This window comes from Panthera onca (assembly GCF_046562875.1).
Source record: "Panthera onca isolate mPanOnc1 chromosome E1 unlocalized genomic scaffold, mPanOnc1 haplotype 2 h2.Chr16_ul_6, whole genome shotgun sequence".
Classification (NCBI taxonomy): domain Eukaryota; kingdom Metazoa; phylum Chordata; class Mammalia; order Carnivora; family Felidae; genus Panthera; species Panthera onca.
In genome coordinates, this window is record NW_027675820.1 from 732,588 (window position 1) to 755,673 (window position 23,086).

Below are 23,086 nucleotides of genomic sequence, written 5' to 3' on the forward strand. Positions count from 1 at the left end.
GCGAGCTCTTTTATTATCCAGATAAATCAAAGCTGACCCAGGTCAGGGAACTTCCCAAGATCCCAGGGCTGATCAGTGGCGGGCTCTACCACCTTCGGCCAGGATGACATCCACCCTTCTGGAAGAGGCGGGTGTGAGCTAGGGCTAAGGGGTGGCTGGGGAGGGGGCAGGGAAGTCTTGGGAGGAGGGCTCTCCAGCTGGGGGCCCAGGTGGCGGGATGCAAGGGAGCATCAGGGTTGAGTCTGGCAGGAAAGGTTTACAGGCGAACAGTGAGGCATGGAGAACGGCAGGGTGGCCCTAAATGATGAAAGACGCTCTGATTCAAGCCCTGGCCTCTGGATCCGGCAGAGGGTGAACAGGACCCAGCGCCGACCTTCCTAAGTAAGGACATGCAAAGGCAGATAGGTGTGTGGAGGACGGCCCCCACGAAACCAGCTCTGGTCAGCGCACAACAGACTGACAGGAGGAACACTAGCCCCTGGCCACAGCCCATCAGACTGTCTCTCCCTCCACCACTTTCCCAGCTCCTACCCACTGGGAATCCTCAGGACCCTTCGCTGGAGACCAGCTCCATGCTCTGGCCACCAGGGCACCGGGAGAAGGGGACATACTATAGAGTCGGTCCTGAAACCGTGCCTGATCCTAGAGGCTGGGTTTCTTCAAGGCTACCCTACGCAGCCCTGCAGGCCACGTTCAGGCTCGCTGGCTTTGAGACCCTGGCATCCAATCCCCTCTGGCAATTCCGGGGGCCTGCCCTTCTAGACAGAGCCTCAAGCCCTAAAACTGCCCTTCCCTCAGCCGGCCTCAAGGCTTGGGCCTCAGCAATCTGAAGAGGAAGACCATTGAGGCCTCATCAACTAATTCACTGAATATAATATTCACTGGAGGGAGGGAGGCTTATCATTAAGTGGGTGCTCTGGCCAAGTCAGGGTCTGCTGAAAAAACAAAGTAAACTGACACTGAGGTCAGAGCAGGGCCAGACAAGAGACAACTGTGACCTAAAACAGTGTCGGGAACGTCACAAAAGGACAACAGTGCAGAGAAACCTAGAAGAATTGCCACTTGACAATTCACAAAACAGAACTGAGACGTGGGGGTCAGGCCAAAGTTCCGGGCACATCTTTCCTTGCAGGAAGCCAAAGCTCCCTACATAGGCCTGTCGGTTCTAGAACGCCTCAGGAAGGCAGGAAATGGCTCAGAGGCAGGACCACGACCATCTACGATGTGAGATCTCTGGGCTCTGGGTCTCCTGACTGCTAGGTCAGCACTCCAGCAGGCTCCTTGGGTGAGCCAGACCCCCATCTACCATGCTATGGGACTGGTTTCACTTTCTATCTTCAGAGCTGTCTTCACTGACACCAAGAAGCAAACGAAAGAGGGGTGGGTCTTCAGGAGACCCAGAAGAAAGAGAGCAAGTAGAGAGTTCAAACATCCCTGATACAGTGGAGCAGAAAAGGTGAGTGCCGTGTGCCTTTAGGAAACTCTTAAGTCACCCTTCGTCTACCTCTGCCCCTCTGTATTGGTTCACTCTGGCACAGGATCTCATTCTCTATCCTCATTTAATTCTTAAAACAATCCTGTGAGAGAAGGATGAGTATCCCTCATTCACAGAAGAGAAAACTGAGGCTCAGTGGAAACATGCCTCAGGTGAGGGACAGAATTTTCTCATTCCAAGCTCTGTGCCTTTCGTCAGTTCATACTGTCCCAGGTCCTTGGTTCAAAGAGTTTCAGGCAAACTTATTATTCACAGACTCTTCAGAAGCTCCACCTTATCAAAGAAGGCCTAACACTGACAAGAAACAATCTTGCCCATCAGATCTGTGGCCCCAACTAGCTGACCACAGGTCCTTTCCATGGCAGCCAGGTTTCCGAGCTGTCCCTCCTCAAATGTTCCAACACACAGGAAGGAATCGTTGGGGTTGATTCTCTTCGTGATACTGCCTGGCCTTCTATAAACATCCAATTTCACTTCCTCCAGAGACTAAGGAAGAACGAAAAGAGGAGAAGGACTCAGATGAGACTTACATTAGAAGAAGAAATGGATAACCTGGCTTCACCACTTTCGAAACACTCCGTTCATCAGTAAACAGCAACCTCTTCTTCTTAGAGACTTCCCTGCCATCCGCGACAGCCTCGTCTCTACGGCCTGACTCCGATCCTGCACCTGGCTATGCAGGACAACAGGCCGGTGTTTAAGCCCTCCAGCTGCTGTACCAGGTGATGAGTCAGGGTTTTCAGCTGGAAACAAATGACAAAGTTATCTTCTGATTCAGAAAGACAGCTGATACTTCAGACATGTGAGTGCTGAGTAAACAGCACCTCCTTCTACCTGAAGAAAGTTGGATTTCTAGACAAGAGCCCTGTGGGGGGTGGGATGGGTGTGGGGGGGGGGGGTGGGTAGGGCGACAAAGCAACTGAATATCAGCTGGAGGGCAAGCAACTTCTAGCTCGTGATTCCCAGTCCAAAGGCTAGTGGGTGAGGCCAGAAATGTGAGGTCTAGGAACACTGGGTATCTTTCTTTCCTCCCTCCCTCCTTCCATCCAACAACACCCATCTCTCCCATATTCTTGTCCCAGATCCCTTAAGATTCTGGCAAGGACCAAACTCTGAGTGAATGAAAGCAGGACCTTTGCCTGACTCATTCACCATTGTCTTTCTAATGCTTCAAACAGTGCACGGCACACAGTGGTGCTCACAAAATACTTGCTGAATGAACAGATGAGTAAAATAAAAAGGCTCAGACCGTTTCAGACTGTAAGAAGTTGAGGTATACAACTTCTCAGTGGTGGGGTCACTGCAGAACTCCTTCCATTACACCAAGCTGCCAACAGGCTGAAACCCTTCAGAGATCACACCTTAACGGAAGGGGATATTGAAGGTAAAAGGACATCCGATTCTCAAAGGCGTGAGACTATAAATGCAAGCAAACACAAGGGGTCTTCTTTGGGGTCCTTTACAATGGCTGTCAAGTGGCCAATCCTTTGGAGTTTGGTCACCAGAACTTAGAGGGGATGTGCACCCCCAAATCCCAGGAGATTATAAATGTTAACCATGGAGCCTGGGTGCCTCAAGAATGTCTAGCTACTCTGAGATAACTTGACTCTCTGTGTTCATGGGTAATCAAAATGGTCAAAACTCAATGATCCAGCACCTGCAAAAAGAGGAAGCAATTCAACAGCCTCCACGGAGGCCTCGGCGTCCCCAGGATCCACTCATCTCTACTCTTCACAACATGTAACGTCACCTCTGGCACATTCGGTAGCGGGACTAATCTACAACCAGTTCTGGCCAGGAGGAGCACTGGGTGAGGGTCCTTTCTGAGCGGCAGGGCAATGCACATGGACATGATTCTGTGACCACAGCCAACCCCACACAGTGGAACCGCTTGAGTTTCTCCAGATCGTCACCCAAAAGGAAGTGATAAGCTTCCACTGCCCCAGCTGAATGAGTAGCTCCCTCACCTTCCAGGTATTTGGATGATACCTATCATTCCAGCAGCCAACGCGAGTAATGTAATATGGATGCCAGGAATACAATCCTTAAGGACAGGTACAGGGGGCCTGACATCCAGGAAAAGCACTTGACCCACGGGAGAAGGATCTCTACTCCTCCACACTTACTTACCATCTGAGGCCCTGCCTCAATTGAGGTGTTCGGCAAGTGCCTGGCTCTGAGAAAGCAGGTGGGGTTGGCAGGGGACTGCACTAGGTTCTCAGATCAAATGGGGACCACATCAAGGGAAGAGTGGGCACAGAGCTGGGATGAAGAGTTGAAATGGGGATAGGAAGACGTCAATCTAACAAGATTGGGTAGGGGTGGTGGGAACTAGGGCAGCAAGAGTTGGGGGGTGGTTTAGCAAAGACTCAGGAATGAAGTGTCCTCAGGCTGGCTGGGGATGGAAAGAAAGTATGCGGTGGGCTTGGAAGTTAGGGGTTGAGTGGGTGAGGGCAAGAAGATACATACAAGACTTGAGATAGGGCTGAGATCAGAGTTATCAAGAAGAGGGGGGTAAGCGCAATAGGGCATCTACTGTAGTGGTAGGTATTAAATGAGTGGGGGGAGGTGGGTGTTTTGGCTGAGCAGACCTTGGGGGGCTGAGCAGGGGGGCTGGGATAAGAAAGCTGAGCCTGAAAAGGGGTAAGCCAGAAAGACGGGGAGGGGGAGGGGGGGCTCGAGGAGGTTTGCGTGGAGCACTGGGATTGCCAAAGGGGTTGAGGGGTGAGAAGGAGATGCGTTAGAGGGAGGCGGAGGGAAGTGGCTGTCCTAGGGGTTGGAAGTGGGCTACCGTGGGGTCGAGTGTGGCTGCACTTACGCAAGACCAGTGGTGAAGGGGTGAGGGTAAGGGCTGGGCTCGGGTCACGGGTGGAGAAGAGGAAGGGGACGGGTCAGCACTGGCTGTTTGGGCTGAAGGCTCGGGTCCGAGTGGGGTAGGGTGCGGGGCTCAGGCCGGGCAGGGAAAAGGCTCTGAAGCAGGACAGTTTCAAAGCAACCAAGGGTTTGCGATCACGGACAGGGCTGGTGACCCATCGCCCGTTCTCGTCTCGGCCCCGCCGTCCCCTTCTCACCCTCCTCGCCCTCTGACCCCTAACTCACCAGAGGGAGCGGGGAGGGGGCGCGGGGCACTCCTGGCCACTGCAGCCCCTAAGCCTCCGACCAGGCGCTGCGGCCTCCGGGCCAGGGACAACAGGAAACGGCGCTCGCGGCGCCTGACGCCATCACGTTGGTTCGGCGTCCGGCCCCGCCCCCGGACCGCGGAGCCCAGCGCAGGGCCGGCGGAGCCTCGGGGCGGGGCCAGCGCTCAGGAAAGCCCAAGTTCCCAGCTCCAGAGCAGGTGAGTGATCTGGGAGGCTGGGGACTCTGCGACCCGAGATGCGCACGAAGAGGCGAGGCCACCAGGCTAGCCCACCAGTGTCGGGCGGAACGTGTCCTACTGCCCGCCCCCAGCAGTGTCTGCGTCTCACTAGATCCCGGCCGCCTTCTGGGTTCACGACCTTGCCTGGGCACAGCACTATCTACCGTGCTGTCTACGGAGGCTGTCTGTTGGCCTCCTGCCCGGAAGGTTCCCACTTGTAAAATCGGACCAATAACGTCTACCCTAGTTTTGCCTCCCTGAGGGCATCAGTGCAGTTGGTGCTTCCCGCCTGGTGGTTCTCAGGACGAGCATACAGGTTTTGATCACCCCTATCACCAAGGGAGCACCTTTAGGTACCCGTCAGCCCCCAGGCATGAAGCTTAAGGTTCTGGTTATTCTCATCTAGCCAGGAAGTTGTTTGTTTCCTTTACTTGGTAGAGTTGACATTTCTCTTTCACATGGACCCAGAACAAAAGGTCAAGAGTGTGTGTTGGTGGGGGTGGGGACAGATGTCTTGTGCTTTGGACACTTCATACCTGCAGGCTCAGGTCAAGTGGGATCTTAGGGCCTGAGTGTGGGGTGAGTACTGGGGTGGAGAGGTACTGCTACCTGCAGGTCCAGGGGGACTTTGGGGGTGTCTACAGGGCTGGTCTGGGAACGGGACAGTTCTTGGAAGAAAGCTCCACTGATCTGGGCCAGGCTCTCCATCAGCCTTTCTGGGAAGGGGAGAAGAAGGGGTCCCAGTGCCTGTTTCCATTTATAAAACCAGCTGTTGGAGATGTGGCACCTGAGTGTGTGCGGGCTGCCTCTTCAATAATTCTGTCTCTAGGAGCGAGAACCACCTCTCCTCGATTTTAGACTAGATGAATCTGAGTACATTTAGTATGGTTAACAGTTGAACAGAAAGTTAGAAATAAGGACACGGAGGGATGCCTGGGTGGCTCGGTCGGTTAAGTGTCTGACTTCGGCTCAGGTCACAATCTCACAGTTGTGAGTTCCAGCCCTGCATTGGGCTCTGCGCTGACCGTGCAGAGCCTGCTTGGGATTCTCTCTCTCTCTCTCTCTCTCTCTCTCTCTCTCTCTCTCTCTGCCCCTCCCTCGCTTGTGCTCTCCCTCTCCAAAGTAAATAAACGTTAAAGATAAATAAATAAGGACACAGAAGCAAAGCATTATCTTAGCGTTAAACAACTTGGAAAGTAAGGAATTTACTGGGAAATCCAGTTTCCTGGGCAAAAGGATAGTGTTTCTGGTTATAATTATAGCACATCAAGAGCATCAGTGTCTTGATACAAGCATGCCCTCCCCCAGATGGAGCCAGCAACATTCCTCAGTTCTTCCAATGAATTTTTGCGCAGCCGCTGTCTGCAAAAGCTGTGGGAACCCCGCATGGTAATCTCTTATCTATCTTTTCAGGAGCCCCTGTCTCCTGGTCTTCTCTTACTTCTCAGGCCTCTCGGCCCCTCTGCAAAGTCTACGGGCTTGTCCTCCTCTCTCCATCTTACTCTGGCGCACATTTCCACCATTCGTGGGCCACGAGTCCACCAGGTAATCTGAGGCCGGAAAAAAAAATCTCCCATTACCCTGTTATTTGAGCAATAATAAAGGTACGTGCAAAGTGCCATGGTGCCAGGGAAGAGGCCTTGAAGGTTATCCTGGCGGAAGCAACTTTTATCTGAGCCTTCCGGGTGGACACAGGAAAGGGCAATGCCTGCGAAGAGACTGGTAGAGAAACGGCCGGTGGGTAGGAATGCAGACTGAGCTCAGGGGAGGGTGCACGGAGAGGTGGAGAGGAAGCTAGGAAGTAAGGCTAGAGTAAGGGGAGGGGGCTTAGAATGGAAGGGGGAGATAAAGACAGATTGGGCAATGGGGAAAGGGAGGAGGCACAGACAGAGCTGGAGGCCAGTGCAGGAAGGGCTCAGACGCTCACAAAGGCACTGGTCTGTCAGATTTCAAGCACTACGCATAGTCATTCAAAGCCAGGCAGGAGGACTGCAGGCATCTGAATTTCTCGGGGGTCTAAGGTGTAGATTCCTGAACCCCGCCCCTGCCCTGGAGAGTCACTCTGGGATGAGGTCCAAGTATTTAGCCTTGACCCAAACCTTTTCTGTCTCTTGCCCTACCACCCGTGGATCTGAAGGGTGAGAAAATGTGAGAATCTCTCCTTAACCTAGGAGCTGAAGGGCAAGGGATTTAACAGGTGTGGAAAATAGAGGCTCCTATTTGCCAGATAGGAATTTTGATTTATCCTTAGCAACCACCCTGAAGGTAAGCACCATTGTTATCCCCATGGCATAGATGATAAAACAGGCTTAAGAGAGGTTAAGGAACTTGGGGGCCCAAGGCCATACAACTCATAATTACTACAGGTGGGATCCTCACCCAGCTCTGATTCTAGCTGGAGAACTAGCATAATTCAGTGGCCGAGCAAGTGGGCTTTGGAGCCGGGAATGCTTAGGTTTGAATACCGGCTCTACCCCATACTGTTTTCTAGGCCTTCCCTAAGACAGCGCAGGGCCCAGCACAACCCAGCAAGTGTGGGCCTGAGACCACTGCCACAGTCAGTGGTTTTCATAGGCCCCTCGAGATGGCACCAGAGATAGAAACTTCTAAGTTTGATTGGTGGTTAGAAAAGAGAAGTAAATCACAACACGCTGAGGCCCCTCCGCCTCAGGCAGAGGGGCCAGAGTGTGTGACTTCCGGGAAGTTCCCCAAACTATCTGAGCCTCAGTTCCTCATCTGTAAATTGGGGAAAATATCAGTTGCCATGAGGATTAAATAAGATAATATCCTCAGGACGGTTTCTGGTCTGAAGTAAGCACTTGAGGATAACTAGCTATATTATTATTATTATTATTATTATTATTGTTACAGTTTTGGCTAATTCGTACCTACCCAGTTCAGTCAGATCTCCGTTTTCTAACTGGTCTTTGAGCACTGGAGTGAGAGCCTCTCTTGTTTGAACCCCAGATGTATGCTTACTTGGTCTCTGACCGAAATCATCTAAGCAGAACTAATGCCACCATTTCTTTTGAAACCGGAATAGGTAATGTTCTCATGGCTTCTGTTGCAGGAAGCTGGTTCTTCCCACTCTCTTTAAAAAATGGATTTAAAGGGTTCGTAAAAATTATGTGTCAATTCTATCTCAATAAAGTTGGACACAAATACAGCTTTGAGGTGCCGTTGACAAAAGAATGGACTCTTTAAGCCTCCCAAATGTTATCACACATAGTTTACAGTTCAAATAGTACGAAATGAAGTGGTGAGGAAACAGAATGACCCGCAGCAGCTTCTTGCCTCGACCATCCCCACCCTCCTGGGCCAGCTCGCCAGTCCTCGGTCCTCCTTACCTCTCGCTGGATCTTCTGGTGCTTATCTCCACCTATCTTGTGTTTCTAGCTCTTAATTCTTCCATTTAAAAGAGTTTTTTAATTTTTTTTTTTTTTTTGAAAGAGAGAGAAGGAGAGAGAGAATCCCAAGCAGGCTCTGCGCTGTCAACACAAAGTCCGATGCGGGGCTCGAACCCACGAACCGTGAAATCGTGACCTGAGCTGACGTCAGACGCTCAACCGACTGAGCCACCCAGGTGCTCTGATTCACCCATTTTAGACGCTATCTGTGGACTTCCTAGCAACACAGGCAAGGAGTTAGGTCTTTAACACCCCCCACCCATTCCATTCTTGGGGTTTAGTTTTGTCACTCTTGCCCCATGATTGATAGTGGTTGCAGAATTGTGACTAGGTAAGCATTGTTCACCGCAGAGCTTGCTCATGTAGTCCGATGGCACTCGTTTCTGTCCCCTGACCCCCCGGGGTTTAATTTCTTCTCCTTCTCTTTCTGTGCTGCCCGCCACGATCACTCCTCCACTCCGCTCCAGTGCTCTGGCATGACAGTTAGTGCCGTTTCCCTCGGCTACCTCCTTGACCTGTCATACGCTGCTGTCCTGGAACCTTCCTTCGCTGCTTCCTGGGCTGGGGTTTTCCTGGCTCCCTTCTCTTCTTGCTTTCTTTACTCTCTCTCTTAATCTGCAGTTAAGAATCCCTTTCTAATATTAAAAAATAGAATGGTCTTCGGACCTGCTCGTGATCGTAGGGATCCTTTCGATATCTATTAATTGGGACAAAAAATACAGAAAGACCAAAAGTTACTATGAAGGCACTCCTGCTCTTAAGTGAATTTGTGTTTTACTCACAATAGCATCTATGAACGTGTGAAAGCCTGTTCAAAGTTTAGGCTTAGGGTTAGTTCAATCTAGCCTCAATGTCTGGTCTTCCATTTGTCACCTCGCCCCCTCAACTTGCCGTGAGACAACCCCCTCTCTTGACTTTCTATTCAGTTCCTGTGCCCTAGCAGAGACTTAAGTACTGGTTTAAGGCCCACCTTGCAGGTGCACGCTGACCATGGCTGGCCAATCAGGGTCTCCTCCTGCCAGATACAGGGTCCAAGCAGACCAATCAGAGGCTTTTTGAAGACTGGCTTTCCTTTATGAGGCTTGCTCAACCTCAGTGGAGAGTTGGAGTTACTAAGGACTATCTTTGCAGTCTTGGGGCATCCATCCTGTGGCCTGAAGCCGTCATGGAGGAAAGCACAACTGAGGGATAGTTGGGGAGAGAATGACGTTTGAGCGCTAGATGCGGCCAGCTTGAAGATCTTAGGCTTCCCGGTTATGTGAGCCGATACACCGTATGACATTTTTGGCTTAAGCATATTTTAGTTGGATTTCTTTCACTGGGAGCATAAAGAGCGGCGACTGATATCCTGTCTTTGTGAACTTGGGCAGGTTATACAAGCGGTGCGTACAGACTTGGACCGTGACAACGCAGCTCCCACTAGGTCCCCTATGGCTGCCCTGTTATCAGCCTGAGCCTGAGACAGCTTGACATTGAATAGCCCGTTTTAGGGACTGGAGGAAACGACTTACCATGAGTCACTGCCCTAAAATATGCTTTCTACCCACATGCCCGGTGCCTGGAATTCTGTGGTGATGGTGGCATTCGTCAGGGTTAACCATGGCTCTCTTCAAACGGTTCTCCTTTGGAGTGTGAAGTCTGCGATATTTAACTTGTAGAAGTCCTTTCTTCTGGAGGTCCCTCTGGCAGGCAGTGGATCCAGGATGCGGTGTAGACAGACCTAGGTACACATCTCAGTTCCCAATGGCACAGTCCCTTTGCAGCTTTGCGGGCAAACCCCTAGCACTGTGTGCTGACCTTTAGGAGGTCAGTCTGTATCACATAAGGAATCCGACGCAGAGAGTGAAGAAATGGTCTCAGATTCACCCAGTAATCTCCCTGAGTCAGCCCTGAGGGCAGGGCCTGGCCCTAGGCGTTGGGAAGAGGAAGGAGATGTGATTCTTGTCTTGTCAGGGCTCCTGACCTGATAGAGAACTGCGGTTGAGTCTTCACATGGACGGACGCTGTCTTTCACTCTGCGCCATTCGTAGGTGACGCCTAGAAGAGCAGGGCCACCGTGTTGTAGCCTCTGACCCAGGACTCTGTCACATTCTGGGAGAGAGAATTATGGGCCCTCCCCGCATCCCCGCTCCTGCTGTGTCTCCTCGTGGCCACAGTGTACTTTCCCATCCCCTGGCTTGGGGCTGGGGGCTGGTTCCGTGCTTAGGCTCGAAGAGGCCCGATGGCTCTTTTGCTTGCTCTCTTACGCTTCTCTTGGGTAGCCGCTGCCTCTTCAGCCTGGGTCCCGGCAGCAACACAGGGAGAAAAGACCAGCAGTGAGAAGCAGCGCCGATCCAGCCAGCAGGGCATTAAAGTACAGCGGTAACGGCCAACCTGTGAGAATCGGTTTCCCAGCCTCCTCTGAGTTTTGAGGATGGTCTATTAGTTAGCACTGTTGTGGCAAAAGATAACAGATACATGGATTCCCTCCGTTATCAGGTTACGTACAGGTTCAGCTGCTGCAGTAGAGACCCAACACAACAGTGGTTAAGTGATTTTTTTTAATTCTTTTTTTTTAATCCTTTTTTTCGGGGGGCGGGGGGGAGAGTGCAAGCGGGGGAGGGGCAGAGAGAGTGGGGCAGAGGATCCAAAGCGGGCTCTGTGCTGACAGGCTGACAGCACAGAACCCGATGTGGGACTCAAACTCACGAACCCCGAGATCGTGACCTGAGCTGAAGTTGGATGCTTAACCGACTGAGCCACCCAGGCGCCCTTTAATTCCTTTGTTTTTAAATGTTTATTTATTTTTGAGACAGAGACAGAGATTGAGTGGGGGAAGGGCAGAGGGAGACACAGAGTCTGAAGCGGGCTCCAGGCTCCGAGCCGTCAGCACAGAGCCCGATGTGGGGCTTGAACCCACGAACGGTGAGATCCTGACCTGAGCCGAAGTCGGACACCTAACCGACTGAGCCATCCAGGCGCCCCAACAGTGGGTTAAATTAAAAAACAGCTTCTTGGGGGCACCCGGGTGGCTCAGTCGGTCAGGTGTCTGACTTTGGCTCAGGTCACGATCTTGCCGTTCATGGGTTCGAGCCCCATGTCGGGATGTGTGCGGACGGCTCAGAGCCTGGAGCCTGCTTCACGTTCTGTGTCTCCCTCTCTCTCTGCCCCTCCCCTGCTCGTGCTCTGTCTCTGTCTCTCAAAAATAAGTAAACATTGAAAAGAAATTTTTTTAAGAAGCAGCTTCTTGATCTCTCATATGATAATCCGGTTAAGTACTGGATCTGGGGCTGGTTCGGTGGCTCTTATGTCAGGGAGCCAGGCTCCTTCTGTTTTCCTGCTCTACCACCCTGGGGTGTAGCCCTCATCCAGACGAGGCCTTTGTACCGTTGAAATCTTCATTTCCTCCACAGTGTGGCGCCAGACCGCTCTCTGCCGCTGCCCTGGAAACACACGCAGCCTAAGCACCATTCCTGCCTCTGCTCTGGGCCTCGGGACTTTTCTTCTTCTTGAATGAGTGTGCTCCCGCCCCCCAGCTGGTGCTCCACGCCATCCCCCAGGTCTCAACAACATACCCCCACCAGGACCACAGGAGCCAGAGCTGGTCGTGCCTGGTGGTCCTCAGGACTGAGAGGCCCTGACCTCCGTGGGGGCAGGAGCCGGCCAGCATGACCAGTCGGGACTCCCAGGTTAAGAATCCAGTTGAGCCTCCTGGTCATCCTCAATCTGCTCTGCCCTTCGTCTCCCACCCCCAAATCCCTGCCGACCTCCAGCCCTGAAGAAGCCGGAGAACCTCTGCTTCCCCCACCTCCCCGTCCGCCTTGTCCTACTTCAGTCGTTTGGTGAGCATAAAAAGGCCTGTCAAAGTGGTCCCTCTGTTTGGGGGATGGGCTCAGGAGGGGTGGGCATGTGGGTTCGGAGGGTGACAGATTCTTTCTCCAAATGCTCGCCAGGCTCCTCCGAGCCCTCTTCTTGATTCGACCTTGCTTGGCCTGTGAAGGCGAACAAACACGGACGTGGTTGCTGGCAGCTCGTGGCCGCATCCCTAGTAGGACCCTAGCCTCCCTTAAAGTGCCTGCCTGCAAAACTCCCGGCTGTCTAAAGGATTGGCTGCTGAGTCCAGCCAACGCCTGAAGATCGGGCCCCTGTCTCCCAGCTTCTGTGAGAGGGCAGGAGCTTAACTTTGAGAAGTGTCAGCAAAGCCAGATGGGTCTCATATGGGCCAGCGTCCCTTCCTGCTTTTTGTCATCTTTCACTTCTGATTATAGAGCCCCCCACTCATTCCCTTCCCTAGTCCCTCATTCTCCCTGTGAAATACCCCATCACCTCTGTAATAATCCCAGTCGGGTGCCTGCTCACGATGAACCCTTTCCCCTACGGCACTGCAATACTATGTTACTGACTGAAATCTGTCTGGATTACTTTAAGTAGTGTCTGCTTTTGTTTGTTTTCATCAGGGGAGGTGTGCAGGATCAGCCTTTTAATTTTTTTATTTTTAATATTTATTTTTGAGAGAGAGGCAGGGTGCAAGCAGGGGGGTGGGGGAGGGGCAGAGAGCGAGTTAGACACAGACTCCAAAGCGGGCTCCAGGCTCCGCGCTGTCAGCACAGAGCCCGACGTGGGGCTCAAACCCAAGAACCGTGAGATCATGACCTGAGCCGAAGTCGGTCGCTCAACTGACTGAACCACCCAGGTGCCCCAACAGCCTTTGAAATTAAATTATTTTCAGGATCAGCTTTTTAAGTAAGCATCCCAGGGATGTTTGCGTATAGAGGTCCAAAGGCTGTATTTTGAGAAAACATGTTTCCCTGTGGAGATCTTTTCTCTGGCAGCCCTTTTGAATGGGGGCTATGTTTTCTCAGATACTGCATTGCCAATAGTCCATCCAGCTTTAATTCCAGTGAGAACGTTCCAGAGATGAAACTAAGAATCAACTCCAGGCGCTTCTCCAGTCACCTCTGGGGATGAGTGTATGTCGTCAGCATCCAGCGCCTCACCTGCTGCCCAGCTAGAATGACACCTTTCAGGGTTTCCGACTTAGAAACACGACCACCAGGTTACTCCACGTGGACACCACCCCCCTTTTACAAAGCCTTTGAACACCCCCCCATCAGGAGGGGTTTGCTGGATGATGTTGGTTGGCTCTTGACACCCATTTCTAGCCCCTTCTTTGCAGGTCCTGGAAACCCACGAACCATCGTTGACAGATTCCCTCGACAGCAGAATTGTGCCAATAAAGCGTACCTGTGTGAAATTTGGAAGGCGGAGGTGGAAGGAGGTGGAAGCCATGCTTTTCTCCTCTGTAGCAGCAGACATGCGGGCCGAATGTTGGAGTCCATACTCCCCACCAGTCAGGCTTGGGGCCATGGGGCTGTAGTGGCCCCGGCAGTGGCTTCCCGAAGTTTCCTGACCGAGTGGCAGCAGCAGCTTTGAATCTATGGAGAGCAACTGTGGTAAAGTAACCTGAGAGCTAGTGGTGCGATTCCCCCCTGGCCCTGACCTTCACCACCGCGAGCCCCACCAGTGGTGAGCACCAATTGCTTGTATGACCTTTGTGTGTGTGTGTGTGTTTGCAATATCTAGAATGGTTTGTTTTCCTGGCTATGGTAGTTTTAAAATATGTTCACAAAACTGACGGTTGATGGGGGGTGGGAGGGAGGGGAGGGTTGGGGATGGGTATTGCGCCTGGGTGGCTCAGTTGGTTGAGCGTCTGACTTTGGCTCAGGTCATGGTCTCACCATTCATGGCTTCGGGCCCCGCATTGGGCTCTGTGCTGACAGCTCAGAGCCTGGAGCCTGCTTCAGATTCTGTGTCTCCCTCTCTCTCTTGTTCTCTCTTCAAAATAAACATTAAAAAAGATGTTTTTTGAGGAATAAATGTTTATTGTTGTTTTTAAAAAATTTTTTTAAATGTTTATTTTGGAGAGAGAAAGAGACAGAGACATAGAGTGCGAGTGGAGGGGTGGCAGAGAGGGTCATAATCTCGTGGTTGGTTCATGGGTTCGAGACCCGCATCGGGCTCTGTGCTGACAGCTCAGAGCCTGGAGCCTGCTTCATATTCTGTGTCTCCCTCTCTCTCTGCCCGCATGCTCTGTCTCTCTCTCTCCCTCTCTCTCAAAAATAAACATAAAAAAAATTAAAAGAAATACGGCAAGGTAGCATTTGAGACTGATAAGTATTGTGCAAATTTGAGGTCGTGTTATAGAAACAACATTTTCTAAGCTTCACTTTATGAACCACATTTGAGCTAATGGAAATATTCCAAAATAGGAGAATGGAGTTGCCTGGAATCCCGGCCCACACTTCGGGAAGCCCAACTATGCACAGATGGGTCTTCTTGGTTTCTCGTCAGCTCTGTCTCTGTGTCCACCTCTCTTCTTCAAAAAGTCACCACCGGCCCCCGCTCCACCCAGCTCATGAAGGAGTTTGAGCTGGCATGAGGAGTTTCTGCCCTTGTGACCTAAGAGTGACTAAAGGGCCTAGTACTGCGCCTGGCTCAAAGCAGGTGCTCAACAAACAGTAGCGGCCACCATCCTCATCGTTATAATTATTGATTCTTTGATGGTAACCATGGCTTAGACGTCTCTGTACCCCTGCACCCTGCAGCAGGGCAGTATAACCGTCAGCAGGCTTTGGAGTTAACAGGCCTGGATTAAACCCCTACCTGGCAGTTTTGGATTTGCGGCCTTGGGCACCTGAACAGGGTACCTACATCCTTTAAGCCCTGTCCCCTTATCTGCCAGATGGGGATAATAAAGTATGTTTTCACGGACTGTTGGGCTAAATTAAGACTGCAAAACACCCAACCCAGGCCTTGACACCAAGTAAGCAAATAGTAAACTAGGTGCTGCTGCCGCTTCCGATTACTGTTACTCTCTAGTCTTGTGCTTTCAACACAGTTATTTGTTGGCTCACTGACGTCACCACACAGAGACAGACACTTGGTGGCCGTTCTCACTAAAACGCTGGGGGAACGGGAGCAGGCACCAGGAGAACAGGTGTCCTTGCCCAGCAGCAGCAAACTAATAAAGCCGAAGAGGCACTGATGGGCCAATCACCCCGCTTGGAACCGTTCCTACCAACCCTGCCAAACCTGCTGGGCTGTGCCCCAGTCCTACTGTCCCCTCGGGGGACTCTGTTGGTGGCCAGCGGTTGGTGCCATATTCCATCACCTATCGCTAAGCCACCAGCATTTATTTGGGGGCATTTAAAGAGATTGTCAGGGGCGCCTGGGCGGCTCAGTCGGTTAAGCATCCGACTCTTGACTTCAGCTCAGGCTGTGATCTCACGGTCGTAAGATCGAGTCCCTCGCATCGGGTTCCACACTGAGCACACAGCCCGCTTGGGACTCTTTCTCTCCCTCTCTCTCTGCCCCTCCCCCCTTGCTCTCTTTCAAAATAAACAGACATTAAGAAAAGAGATTATCAAACCTTGTTAATTCAGGATTTCTTTTATTCACTACTGTATTTTGACTCTGACGTCCTTTTTCTAAAACCTGTCATTCATGTACTCAGAAAGCATAGATGACTTCATTATTTTTAATGTTTATCTATTTTTGAGAGACAGTGTGTGAGCTGGGGGGAGGGACAGAGAGAAAGGGAGACAGAGGATCTGAAGTGGGCTCTGTGCTGACAGCAGAGAGCCCAATGCAGGGCTCAAACTCCCACACCATGAGGTCATGACCTGAGCCAAAGTCGGATGCTCACTGGACTGAGCCACCCAGGCACCCCGACTCCTCCCAACATCCTAAATGTGACTGGTTAACGCCCTCCTCTGCAGAAGTGGAGGGATGTTTGCGTCTTCTGCACGTTGTGCTGCATTATCTCTTGGAATCGTGCAGCCCTGATCTGAGCTGGGTAGGAAAGCAGTGGTAGGTGTGGTGCTGGGCTGAACTGGAGAGAGCCCAGCCGCACGCATCCGACCCTCAGTGGGGTCAGCAGAGGCTAGTGGGGTACAGGTGAACAGTAAGTGCCCCCACCAATAAGTGTTCTGAAATAAAGGCCTGAGCAGGGCAGTCCTGGGTAATTACTGCTCTCACACATTCTTTACTCTAACCCTCCAGCATCTCCCTGCTAGCTCTCTGAGGGTGGGGACTTTTTTTTTTTTTTTTTTTAAAGAAAACAAACAAAAAAACCCAATGGGAATTATCTACTAGCTTGTAAGGTTGAGGAACACCCTACTTCCAACTACACATTTTGTGTCTGAGTTTGAGCTCTTGGGAAGAAAGACAGGCCTCAGCCCTACAGTGGAGGTCGGCTCAGCGATCCAAATATTCTGGCAACCCCAAAGACCTCACAGAGGGGCCAGAGAGAGATGATCCTCTATGGGCAGGGGGTCAAGCGCGTTGTGAATAACTGGTATTTGGTGAGCCAGGGGAGAGAGCACCAGAATAGGCTGTTAATTAACTTAATAGTCTAAGCCCCTTGAAGATACGTTTTCCAGTTTCCAGAGACTGACCGTATCAGGGAAATGACGGAAAGACGCCCCGTTCACCCTACTTTGCCCATACTGTGTCTTGTGGAAATACTGGCTACCACGAGGGACTCTGGCTTCAGTCCTGCTTCTCTCGCCTGTGGCCCCTGTTGTCTGTAGATAAATATTTAACCGTTTACGTTTTAATTCCTTACCACGTGGCTAGAATTGGTTATGGATTTATACATTTTAATATGAGAAAAACAAGTATTTTACAAGCAATGCTGAGAAGCCAGTATCGGAAAGTAAACTTTGTAGGTGGCCTGAGGCAGGACGGCGTTCACTCTGTGACAATCTCACATGCTGTCTCACTCTCGTCACCCAGCTCTTCAGTAGTGGAATCTGTGGTCCGAGTCTTCTCTGCTGTGGCTTTGCCAGCCTCCCTGGGAAAAGGAGAAGAATGCCAAGGCTTTGACTCTCGAAAGGAACAATTCAACTCTTCATAATTTCCTCGTTTTAGAGAAAATCTTCCCCAATCACGTACCCTAGTTCCATGTTGAAAATCTCATCTTCATCAGAAGAATCCTTGTCGTGTAGCTTCTGTGCCATGTTTTTCTTGCGTGTGGCATTGAGGGGTCTGTACATGTCCCTAAGCCAAAGTGGCCGCCTTCTCCAGAAAAAGCCCTCCTAGAAAACAGAAAGGACAACGTTAGGTCTGTTTCCCCTGCCTTCTCCAGCCACGGTACTTTATCCTCCTCAGATTTACCTGATTGTCACTTTCCTCTGAGCATCTCTTACGCAGCAGAGATCCAAAGAAGCCCCTTGAAGGAAACACACACACACAGACAATTAGTGATTCGTACCATTTTCCATGCCTCTCACAATGTATTTCTCCAGTCTTATTAGCAAGCAAAATCAACACAGACCTGGGATCTCAGAAATAATTCCATACATGCTGGGCTTTCAGAATTTTCCTGTGTCTGTCCATAATGGCCCCACAGTGTCCCTGGGAGACCTTTGTATGTAACTTGACATGAAGTATAGGCAGGATTTTCACCCTGCTCACCTTCTGGCCCTTGGCCAAGTGCCCTTGTACAGTCAACAAACTGGGTGACCACACAGCAGAAGCACCAACTCTCTCCAGAAGCATTTTACATCAGTCCCCGCCAGGCTTAGCCTCACAGGCATCATTTGCTGGCGGGTGGGGAGGTGTTTCTATTTTCCTAGCTGCTTTACCTTACAAGATGAATCGCACCGAGTGAATGCCTGAGTCCAACCAGCAGTTATCTAGCTCACTGACTTTCACACTGCAGGCAGATGAGTGAGTGAGTCGTGAAATCACCTGAAAACACACGGCTAGCGCTAAAACACAAAATACTCTTTTTGAATACAAATGGAATAGGGGGTACCTGGGTGGCTCAGTCAGGTGAGCAGCCCAAGTCTCGATTTTGCCTCAAGTGATGATCTCACAGATTGTGACATCGAGCCCTGTGTCTGGCTCTGTGCTGATAGTGTAGAACCTGCTTGGGATTCTCTCTCTCTCTCTCTCTCTCTCTCTGCTCCACCCTCCCCCCCAAATAAATAATAAACTTAAAAAAAACAGAACAGAAAGAATCAGAGTGTATGGTAAGTTTGTTTTAGAAGGTACTTATGTCTATACGGTATGTGTGCACTGAGTTGTGACATAAAATGCAGTTCACAGCCCAAGCACAGTGTAGTCAGAGACGTGCCCAACTGGAAAGGAACCATCTTCTTTCTGGTTCTAGTGGTACTAGTGATACAACCGTCCGGCAAGATATCTTCCTTTTCTCCTTCTCCATCTCATTATTATAAAAGGAAGAGATAAATGATTATCTAAGGTCTCTCCCAGTTCAAATTCTATTGGGTCTGGATAAAGGGAATGGAGAGCGGGGCCTCGAAAACCAGAAGGAGGAAGAAGGAAGTTTTCCCCCTACTTTACGGGAAGGACTCATGTATTCTACCTTCCATCATGCTTGAAGACTAGCCCCTTTACCCCACGACTTTTGGCCCTCCCTATCCCTTCTCCAGAGCCTCTGAGAAGGTCTGTGGCCAGGCCTGATGCCCACCGCCAGCGGGAACGGGTCTGAACATTTCTACCCCCGTCCCCCCACGATCTTTCTTTAAAGGTCTAGTGAGCAGGTGCTCTGTGCCAGTCCCATTCTAACTCGGGTTTGGCTGGGCAGCTAACTTTGCTGGATCCAGGCAAAGCATTAGGCCAAATATGTATTCTTTCTGCCTTTGGTGATTTCCTGGCTGTAAAACAAGGGGATTGAAATAGATGAGTTTGAAAATCTAGTTCTAAAATTCTACTTTAACGATTGCCAGACTAATATTTACCTTGAGCTTCCTTCTTTACCTTCCTTGGCTGCTGTTCTATGAGAATAAATCTGTTTTGGAAGAAAACATGATCACAGTTACCCATCACAATAACCACTCCCTCCACATCTTTATTCATTCCTTTGCATTTTAGGTCTTATCTACCCAGTGAGATGATAACTTTTCCTAGGACAGGAATTTGTTGAATAGTCCTTTGACTCTTCAATAACACCTAACTCGCGTGCAGCTGGTAATACATTTTACTGACTGCCTCAGATAACATTCAACAGGTAATTCCTAATAAAAATTCTTGGGAGGAGGAAAAGAAAAGTGTCTACCAGAAACCTAAACAGCAGCACTGTTTTAAAATCAAGGACAAGAGTAGGATGTCTGTTATCACTGCTGCTATTCATTGGTGTTGAGGAGGTCCTAACTGATGCACTGGGAAAAAATGGAGTCGTGGAAAGGAAGAACTAAGACGTATTTGCATATGAAATTACAGACAAACTAAAAGGCCCAAGAGAATCAACTAAAATTTTGTTGGAAGAAACATGAGAATTCAGCAAGATGGCTAGATATATATAAAATCAAGAGATCAACATGTAAACCTCAATGACTTTCCTATGTTCCATAAATAATTAATCAAAAGATGGAAGAATTATCCCATTTACAATTATCAATAAAAAGGCATAAAGTACCTAGGAATAAACTTAGCAAAGAATGGGTAAGACCTATGAGATGAAAACACTAAAGCTCTTCTGAAGGACATTAAGAAGAAACGAATACGTGATGTGAGACACTATTTTCCGAGAATAGTGTAAAGATGTCAGTTCCCTTCAAATTAACCTACAAATTCGGGGCAATCCCATTCAAATCCCAAGACAGTTTTTCAAACAAAAACTGGCCAGCTGACATTTGGTAGAGAAAATGTGCAAGCATAGCTACAAAATGGATGAAGAAGAAGATCACAGAGCAGACGTTAAAATACGTTCTTACAGAGCAACTGCAGTTAAGTATGTAGCGTGATACTGATACAGGAAAAGAAAACCAGGTTGATAGAATAGAGTCCAGATAACACTAGTATTTTGGATCCATGAAGAAAGAATGAACCATTCAATAAAAGATTTTAAAGTAACTGGATCTTTATGCAAGGGAAAAAAGTTAGATCCCCTACCTCGACCGTACCAAAACACCAGACAGATTCCATACAGATTAAAAATAAATAAATCACAACAAATATTATAAGAGTACAGAAGAAAATATCAGAGACTATTTTTATACCATGAGGCGAAAAGGCCTTGTTAACGAGGCCCATGTCCCATAAGCCATGAGGCAGATATGGTGACGGACTGTCCACACCCCCTGTTCATCGTAGTCCTTGCCCCCTTGATCCCCTGGATTGTTTGTCCTCTTCCTGTTGATTTATAAAACTCTCTTCATATGAAATATATTAATCCTTTCAAAGGCTTTCACTGAATTTCAATGTTTCAAATATTTGTCAGTGTTTTTATCGTGAAGGAGACGGAACAGTGGGATAGGAGCACAGGCTGACTGCAGGCACAGCTGGGTTCTGCTTTGGGTTTTGCCACAGGGGCCTTAAGCTGATCCCCTTCTATGTAGGAAAGAAGGATGGTGATATCATCCTCACAGGACTGTGGGGATTAAATCAGATGTCTGGTTTATTCCAAGCAGAAATCAGACAAGACGATCAAATCTATCAAATGTTTCTGCATGTGGTATCAGGTCACAAAGCTTTTTCTCACCACAAGATTATAAAAGTATTGATTCTGTTTTCTTCTAGCACTTTGATGGGTTCCTGTTTCTCTTTTGTTACATGTACTGAAATATGTTTTTTTAAGGTGAGAAATAGGGATCTGTTGTTATTTTCCTCCCAAATAATTAAGCAGTTGTTCTATTACCATTTATTTATTTTCTTCCACTGATTTGAATACTAAAAGGTAACATTTCAATGTTTATTTATTTATTTTTGAGAGCGACAGAGAGAGAGAGTAAGAGTGAGAGAGGGGCAAAGAGAGAGAGACACACACACAGAATCCAGAGCAGGCTCCAGGTTCTGAGCTGTCAGCACAGAGCCCAACACAGGGCTCGAACTCCTGAACCATGAAATTATGACCTGAGCCAAAGTAGGACGCTTAACCAACTGAGCCACCCAGGCGCCTCTAAAAGGTAACATTTTAAAAGTCCTCGTCACCCACGGATCTGTCTATTGCTGGACTCTGTAGGCTACTTCACATAAATATTACGTTGCATTATTCCTCATTGTGAAATTGACACAATGCCTCATCTCTTCCTTTGAACATCATTATTGTCCACTACAGGAAAAAAACTGCATGGTCTCTGACCTCAAAAAGTGTATCATCTAAGTAGGGAGAGGAAATAATGAAACCACATAAAAAAATATAAACACAAGGTTAAACCACATAGGAATTTAAAACAGCAATAGGAGTTTATAGAACTTCCCAAAAGCAAAAGGCTGCAGGCCACCTCAAGATGCAGAGTACTGACTGGACAATGGCCAATGATTTCTCTTCCCAGAGGTCATGGTAAGTTGACCCCACGCTAGTTCCTAGGCTCTTAGGCTGAGAAATCAGACTCTGATCTCATCAAGAGAGAACGCACTTCTTTCTGCATGGAGGCAATATCACCTTACCAATGTCACAGGATTGATCAAAATCAGAATGTCAGGCCATGACTTGACAATAAGGAAAACATCCATTCCACCCATTCCACAGATAGGGCATCTGTGTCCACATGATTGGGACTCCTGTCTCCTGTGGAGACAGGCCTCTGTGGCACACTGAAGTATAATCAGAAGGCTATTTGGTGAGAAGAGAAGTGGAAGAAAAGTAATTAGCTGAATCCAGTGTTTCATGGAAAGGACGGAGGTAGCTAGATCCATCCATCTGCCCCGCGGGCACAGCCCGGCTGGTGGGCCTGACTCTCATCTGCTGCCTGAGGTGCCATCTCTACTCTTAGGCAAGGCTAGGTGGGCACTGCCCATGTTGGTCTCTTCCTCACCATTTCTATGCTTTTACTACTGACCAACCCTCCAGAAGACAGACATGTTTCTCCTTAGCAGTTAATACATCCAGTCAGGTTTTACTCAAGTCTGATAGACCAGGAAGCCTTACATATCTCTGCTCTGATCCATGACCCTGATATTTCTCTCTTGAGGAGCTGCCTTTTAACAAACTGTTTAGCATATTTTTGTTATCAGGGGAGGGGAATGCGTCACTGCAGACCCTAAGAAATGGTGACCATCTCACAGAAGGACTAGGTCCAGGAGTATTACAGTATTCGGGGAAGGCTTTGTGAAGAAAGATGAACTCGAGTTGGCTTTTGAAGGCTCACGGGACTTCCACCAGCAGAGTGAAATAAAGGAATTTCAAGTGGGCAAAGTCACCAACAAAAGTAGGAATGGGCATGGTCTGACTAGGGGATGGTGAGGGGCTGCTTTGGCTGAAATGGAGGGTTGCCATGACAGATGGCAATATAGATATAGATATAGATATAGATATATATAGATAGATAGATATAGATATAGATATATAATAAGCATATGTATATTTGAATAAATATATTGAATATATATTCAATTCATACATAATTGAATAAAAGGTAAACAGGCAAGCTCCAGGAATAGGCAACTGTAATTATGACACGCTCTGAGTAGCCTGATGCAGGATTTTAGCTGCAGGGTTTTAACTGAACCTGTTTACACAATGCCTTGCGAAGTGGAGGAGAGAGCTGTAGGCACATCTAATTAATCAACAAGATGACACTTTTATCTCTAAGCCATGCCCTTTCTTCCAAGATGACTGATAGCTCCATGAAGGTGAAGACTATTTCTCTCTCATCATTTTAGCCAACGAGGAAAGAAATCAGTGGTAGTAGGAGGATGACTGGTGAGTGCATCGAATCGACATCATTTTTTTGAGTTGAAGAAATTTTACTATCATGTCAACTGTGGCCTTCTTAGACCTAATGTCTCAGAACAAGCTAATGGCTTGTTATCTTGGTTACAATCCACAGATGTCTCCCGGCAGTGGGGTTCCTTTTAAAATCCCTGGAATATACT

General features: G+C 49.1%; 2 protein-coding genes and 1 long non-coding RNA gene across 14 annotated transcripts in view; 1 reads left to right on the forward strand and 2 right to left on the reverse strand.

The window, feature by feature from the left end:
• The window catches only part of LOC144615177 (pleckstrin homology domain-containing family M member 1-like), a 20,445-nt gene extending 15,742 nt beyond the window's left edge, over positions 1 to 4,703 (reverse strand). For 2 of the 3 annotated variants that reach the window (XM_081794847.1, XM_081794850.1), the window contains exon 1: positions 2,026 to 2,133. The gene's annotated coding sequence lies outside the window, so the exon portion shown is untranslated. Of the gene's footprint in view, positions 1 to 2,025; positions 2,134 to 4,594 lie in introns of those variants that run through there. The other variant, XM_081794848.1, reaches the window with a different exon arrangement.
• LOC144615179 (uncharacterized) lies at positions 906 to 14,513 on the forward strand. Of its 4 annotated transcripts, XR_013553653.2 has the most exons (4): positions 4,773 to 4,832; positions 8,304 to 8,436; positions 11,653 to 12,081; positions 12,193 to 14,513. It is a non-coding gene; the product is annotated as an uncharacterized LOC144615179 (long non-coding RNA). The 4 variants fall into 4 exon arrangements; XR_014137193.1 differs by having other exon boundaries at positions 11,653 to 14,513; XR_014137194.1 differs by lacking the exons at positions 4,773 to 4,832; positions 8,304 to 8,436 and adding an exon at positions 906 to 1,456 and having other exon boundaries at positions 11,653 to 14,513.
• Positions 14,514 to 16,882: 2,369 nt separating this feature from the next.
• LOC144615176 (uncharacterized) overlaps positions 16,883 to 23,086 on the reverse strand; it is a 49,470-nt gene continuing 43,266 nt past the window's right edge. For 6 of the 7 annotated variants that reach the window (XM_081794846.1, XM_081794844.1, XM_081794843.1 and 3 more), the window contains 4 exons: positions 19,009 to 19,058; positions 17,417 to 17,471; positions 17,195 to 17,337; positions 16,883 to 17,093 (listed from right to left, as the gene is read on the reverse strand). In XM_081794846.1, coding sequence (XP_081650972.1) covers positions 16,991 to 17,093; positions 17,195 to 17,337; positions 17,417 to 17,471; positions 19,009 to 19,058 — 351 coding nt within the window. In that variant the 3' untranslated portion in view covers positions 16,883 to 16,990. Of the gene's footprint in view, positions 17,094 to 17,194; positions 17,338 to 17,416; positions 17,472 to 19,008; positions 19,059 to 23,086 lie in introns of those variants that run through there. The other variant, XM_081794845.1, reaches the window with a different exon arrangement.